We start from the raw sequence: 6000 nt of genomic DNA, 5'->3' as shown, positions 1-6000 counted from the left end.
AAAATACTGGCGCAGGAGGTCTCCAGGCAATGTACCCACTGCTTCTCTGGCCTCTTCTCTTACCCCAGCCTTGTTCACCACCACAGAGCTCCCCAGCGCCAACACCTTCTTTCCACTCCTCAAATTCTCTAGTTGCTTTCAGTCTGGGTCTTTCAAAGGTGCCCCAAACGTTTTTTTTTCCTACCTGTCCTTCCCTGCCTCTACCTCACTCCCCATTGTTAAACTCCTACTTGCCCATAAAAGTTCAATTTAAACATCCTTAAACCTGCCTTAGAAAAGTTGTTCCTTATCCCTCAAAGTTTAAACAAAGCTCTTAACCTGCTTAGCCAGTGTAATTTTTTTTTTTTTTTGTTGTTGTTGTTGTTACCAGGAATTGAAGCCAGAGGCACTTAACCACTGAGTCACATCCCAAATAGCCCTTTTTATATTGTATTTAGAGACAGGGTCTTGCTAAGTTGCCTAGGCTGGCCTTTGAACTCTTGAGCCTCCTGCCTCAGCCTCCCTAGCTGCTGTGTGCCACCATGCGCAGCACCAATGTAATTTTTTATCGCCTGCTTCACTTTCCCCTCATTTTTTAAAGATTATCATTATTATATTCATCTGTTTTAGAATTTGTCTAATGTTTGTTCCCCATCAGGCTCTATATTCCATGAGGATAGTAGATGACTGATGTAAAGTACTATGGGTTGAACTCTGTCCAAAAAGATGTGATTTTATTTGGAAATAGGGTCTTATGGAGGTAACTAAGTTAAAATGGGTCGAATCATTAAGTTGGACCCTAGTCCAATAACACTGATGTCCTTATCAAAAGGGGAAATTTTGACAAGAGACAGACATGCAGAAGGAACACAATGTGAAAACACTGAAAGAACACCAAGGATTGATAGCTAGAATAGGCAAGGAAGAATTCTCTAGAGCCATATGAGAAAGAGAGAGGAGAACAAAGAGAAAAGAGAGAGGCAGAGCACCAGCATGTCATTTTTGGATTTCTAGCCTTCAGACTTGTGAGAATAATTTGCTTCTGGTTCTTTGTTATGGCAGGCAGCCCTGGAAAACTTACATAAAAGAGAAAATGGCTGAATGTTGGGGCAGTAACTGTTGAGAATGTTGCTTGGAAAAGCAGACTATAAAAGTTTCAGAGATCAGGCAGGAGCCGGATTAAACAGGCAGATTCAACCAGGTGAAAGACTGGGTCAATCTCCTTAAACAAATTCTAACCAACCTTCCTTTTTACCCCTCTTCTTTGCAAATACCATATTTCATTAATTCTAGATCCCATTGATGAGAGGCACATGTTCACATCTCTGAAATCAGCCTGAGTCTGCTGCAGTGAGAGGAAGTGAAGTGGACAACATGGTACTGGGGATTCAACCCAGGGATGCTTTCTTTACTGCTAAGGTACATCCCCAGTCCTTTTTGTTTTTTGAGACAGGGTCTCACTAAGCCCTTGCTAATTTGCTGAGGCTGGCCTCAAATTTGCCATCCTCTTCTCTCAGCCCTGTGGAGTCACTGGGATTACAGACCTGCATCATTGCACCAGGCCCATTTTACTTTTTTTAAAGTTAAACTCTACACATATCTTGTATCTGAATCTCTGATTACCTTCTTCAGATAACTCCTAGAAGGAAATGAAAATTACTGCTCCCCTACTAAGGATTGAATTACCTTGACATTGCACATCCCCTATCCATTTTTTTTTTTTTTTTTTAAGATAAGGTCTCACCAAATTTCAGAGGATGGCCCAAATTTGTGAGCCTCCTGAGTCTCTGGGATTACAGTTGTGCTCCATCGCGCCGGCTTTAATTATATATTTAATTATAAATATATAAGTAAATACACACACACACACACATTTGGTACTAGGGATTGAACCCAAAGCCGCTTAACCATTGAGCCCCATCCCCTGCCCTTTTAAAAATATTTTATTTAGAGGCAGGAGCTTGCTAAATTGCTGAGGCTTGCTTTGAACTCGAGATCCTTCTATCTCAGCTTCCCAAACGCCTGGGGTTACAGGTATGCGCCTCAGCGCTAGGCTAATTTTAAATAATACTTTAAAGTTTAAAGAAAAGTAAAGACTTCGTCATCTTTAAACCATTCGGGTTTAAGACGTGTTTTAAAACTACTTTAGGTTTAAAATCCCAAATTCCCTCCAAGCACCAAATTATCAAGGTCTAGGTAAATATCCCCTGTCCCGGGCCCCCCCCAGACAGTTCGCACCCGCATGGGCGCATAATCTTTCGAACAAGACTTCCAGCTCCAAACTCCTAGACATGCCAGCGAGGCACCACCTCTTTAAATTTTAAAACGAAAGTTCAGACCAATGAAAGTGCAGTTTCTCCCGGAACCCAGGGCCCGCCCATAGTCACGCACTCCACCAATCAAGCCAAGGCTTTCTCCACCACTCTTCCAATCAGCGTCAAAAATGGGAGTCCTCACGTAACTTGCGTAAGTCAATCAGCGAATAGGAGCTGACTTTGGGTATTAGCTCCGCCAATAGCAGCAGCTCTCGGAGAGCGCGGGAGTCTTTAGACCAGGACCCTAAGGGAAGCACTGAATGGCGCTGGTTCTCTGAAGCTAGGGCCTAGGGAAGAGCTGCGCGGGCCGGGCCGGAGTCCCCGGACTGCTGCGCGGCCGACCATGACCTGCTGTCACAAAGTGATGCTGCTGCTGGACACCGCGGGCTGCGCGGATCGCCACAGCCCGGTGCGGCGGGTCGCCCTGCGCCTACTCACTTACCTGAGTTGCCGATTTGGCCTGGCCGGGGTCCACTGGGCCTTCAAGTTCTTTGACTCGCAGGGGGCGCGGAGCCGGCCTTCACGCGGGTCCGACTTCCGCGAGTTAGGAACCCGCTCCTGGGAGGACTTTGAGGAGGAGCTCGAGGCTCGGCTTGGGGATCGTGTTCACGGTGCCCACCTGCCCGGCCCGGCTTCCAGGGCAACTCACACTCACAGTGCCCTGATGGAGACCCTGCTAGACTACCAATGGGACCGGCCCGAGATCACGTCGCCCACGAAACCTATTCTGCGGAGCAGCGGGAGGAGATTGCTGGACGCGGAGAGCGAGGCCAAGGAGGCCGAGGCCGCTCTTGGGGGCTTTGTGAATGCTCTTTTCCTACTGGCCCCCTGTCCGCACTCGCAGAGAGAGCTCCTTCAGTTCGTGTCTGGGTGCGAGGCCCAGGCCCAGCGCTTGCCGCCCACTCCGAAGCAGGTGATGGAGAAGTTGTTGCCCAAGAGAGTCCAAGAGGTGATGATCACCCGAAAAATCACTTTGTACTGGGTGGATACTACCGAATGGTCTAAGGTAAGGTGATAGTAGTCTCCAATTTAGTGCATGCTGTTCTCCCTGCTAACTAGAATTTGGCAGCGACTTCAGAGCCACCGTAAACCCAGAATGAAAGGAACACAACCCTATATTCCGTCAGAAGAAAAGTCCTGTTGTCACAAATAGGGACAGTTTTTACAACAAAATGGGAAAAAAGTGTATAAGCTCCTCTGCAGTTTGGGCCCTGACTACCTTTTCCAACTTTATGCTACTACACATGACATATATTCCAGCACATGGAAGCCTGGTCTAGCAAATCAGCAGGTCTTGACTGTTTTGTCTTGTGACTTTTAGTCTGTCTAGGCCTCCTGTCCTCACCCTTCTAAGGCAGTCTAAACCTCACTCAACCTTTAAGGCCTTGTCCAAATGACAACGAGGCAATTCAGCCTCTGAATTTCTATGCATTTTTATCTTATTTTTTATTATTTGTGTGTGTGTACCTGAAACCTTTCCTCCATTATGTTCCATTTAGTCTAAAAATATCTCAAAGGTAGGCACCAGGTCTTTCACATCTTTGTGACCAGCAGATGTATATTGAATATTAGGGGTGTTCAGTAAAGATTTACTGACTAAATAAATAAAATATTGCAAACTTAAAATCCTAAATGGCTAATTCAGATTTTGTTAAGGCTGTGAAGCTCCTTGCTCCTGTTAAGCATTATGACAAGTGTATATTTTTGCTTTCTTCATTTTCCTATCATGTCATTTAGTCATAAATACTCCTTGATAAGTCACTGCATTGAGTACATACTACCCTGTTTTAGGTGCTTGGGGATATGGCGCCTGAAGTAGAATTTACCTTCTAGTGCAAAAGATGAATTAAACAGAAAAGGCTAACAGATTAAACAGCTGAGCAAACAAGTGTAGGATTTCAAAAATCATGCTCTGGAGAAAAGAAAGCCAAGCGAGGGAATGGGGGCAGGGTAGGTAGGTAGAAGTAGGTGAGATTTGTATAATAGGGTAAATAGGGAAGGCTTTTTTGAGAAGAATTGAATGGTGAAAGAAGAGGAATATAAGGGCTGGGAAAGAACATTCTAGGCATAGAGAAGAGCTTGGAATGAACTTTGTTGCAGAAACAAAAAGATTAAGAGTGCAGAGCCCTAATAAACAATGGATAGAGCAGTAGAAGTTAAAAAGAAGACAGTCTAGTCTGTAGGGCCAAGGTCTTTAGTGTAGGTGTTGTTCTAATCAGTGAGAAGGCTTTGGAGTGTAATTTAACCAGGTGAAAGATGTGATTCCAATGCCACAAAACTAGGAGTGGGTTAAATTGCAAGTTTACAGATGGAAAATCAACAGGTACTTTAAAATAATGATACAGTGGGACTGGGGCTGAGGCTCAGCGGTAGAGTGCCTGCCTAGTATGTGTGAGCCACTGGGTTCAATCCTCAGCACCACATAAAAATAAAAAATAGATAAATAAAATAAATGTATAAAAGATGAGATTAAAAACAAAATGATACAGTGTGTTAAAATTTCCAATGTGCTTTCACATATGAAGCCCCCAAAGGTGTGGCAAACATAAGATAAGGCAGCAGCAGTTTTTCCAAAAAGAAATGGGCAAAAAGTGTTTAAGAGGATGGCAAATATTTGATGCGGAAAATGGAATCCTAGAAATTAAAATTGTTGGGCTGGGGATATAGCTCAGTTGGTAGAATGCTTGCCTCACATGCACAAAGCCCTGAGTTTGATCCCCAGCACCACACACATGAAAAAAAGAAAGAAAGAAAGAAAGAAATTAAAATTGTTAAGACAGAAAATCAAGCATTAGGCACAGTATACGATACATAAGTGTATTAATTTGGACTAATTGATACCAAATATCAAACAGTTTACCCTGGAATTGTATTATATCAAATACTGGTAGAAATATATCTTACTAGATGGGTTTCTCTTCTTTGGAATAGCATTAAAGTAAATAAGGTTGATTGAGTTTTCTGAAACATTTTTATCCAGGTGTGACATACCACTGTCAGTCAGAATGGGTCCTTCCTTATCATGTTTGCTAATTTGTTCCTCTTTTATAGAAGAATGCCCGACAGATAAACTTTTCTAAATTTTTTTTTCATGCTGAAGATCTGTCTTTTTCTATTCAAAAATTTCTCCCTGGCCACGTTGTGGAGGCAAAGGGGAGACTCGGGGAGACTCAGGGAGGCTCACAATTGGGAAGAAAAACTGAGAGAAAAAGAGCTTGGACTCACACTGGGAATGGAAAGATTCAAGCACACAATACCTTTGTAAATATGGACACATTTTCAACTGTGCCTGTGATTTACTCAACACATTTATTACATACCTGCTAGGTATGTGGGGGCTCTTTTACCATTAGAGAACTAAACAAATGAAGTCCCTGCTTTCTTGGAACTTATATTTAGTGGACATTTGCAAGTCCCAAATTTGACACTACCACTAGGACATATCTGTCACCCTATAATATCCAAAAAAAATGAAAAGTATACTATACTCTCCTTTTTTAATCATGTGCATTAACTTCTAATCAAACACTAATGTTCTTTTCAACTTATGTTAAAGTTTTCCTTTTCATTCTGTAAGAAGTATTTTTTTTTTTTTTAAAGAGAGAGAGAGAGAGAATTTTAATATTTATTTTTTAGTTTTTTCGGCGGACACAACATCTTTGTTTGTTTGTGGTGCTGAGGATCGAACCCGGGCCGCACGCATGCC

At 42.9% G+C, this 6000-nt stretch overlaps 1 protein-coding gene across 1 annotated transcript in view; it reads left to right on the top strand.

Annotated features, from left to right (window-relative positions):
* The first annotated feature begins 2263 nt into the window (after positions 1-2263).
* Positions 2264-6000, top strand: part of Ticrr (TOPBP1 interacting checkpoint and replication regulator) — a 41296-nt gene continuing 37559 nt past the window's right edge. The window contains exon 1 of the mRNA XM_048790273.1: positions 2264-3300. Coding sequence (XP_048646230.1) covers positions 2638-3300 — 663 coding nt within the window. The 5' untranslated portion in view covers positions 2264-2637. The remainder of the gene's footprint in view (positions 3301-6000) is intronic.

Source organism: Marmota marmota, unplaced genomic scaffold (assembly GCF_001458135.2).
Source record: "Marmota marmota marmota unplaced genomic scaffold, marMar, whole genome shotgun sequence".
NCBI classification, from domain to species: Eukaryota; Metazoa; Chordata; class Mammalia; order Rodentia; family Sciuridae; genus Marmota; species Marmota marmota.
Note: the sequence above shows the minus strand (reverse complement) of the source record. Positions and strands in the feature narration are given on the sequence as shown.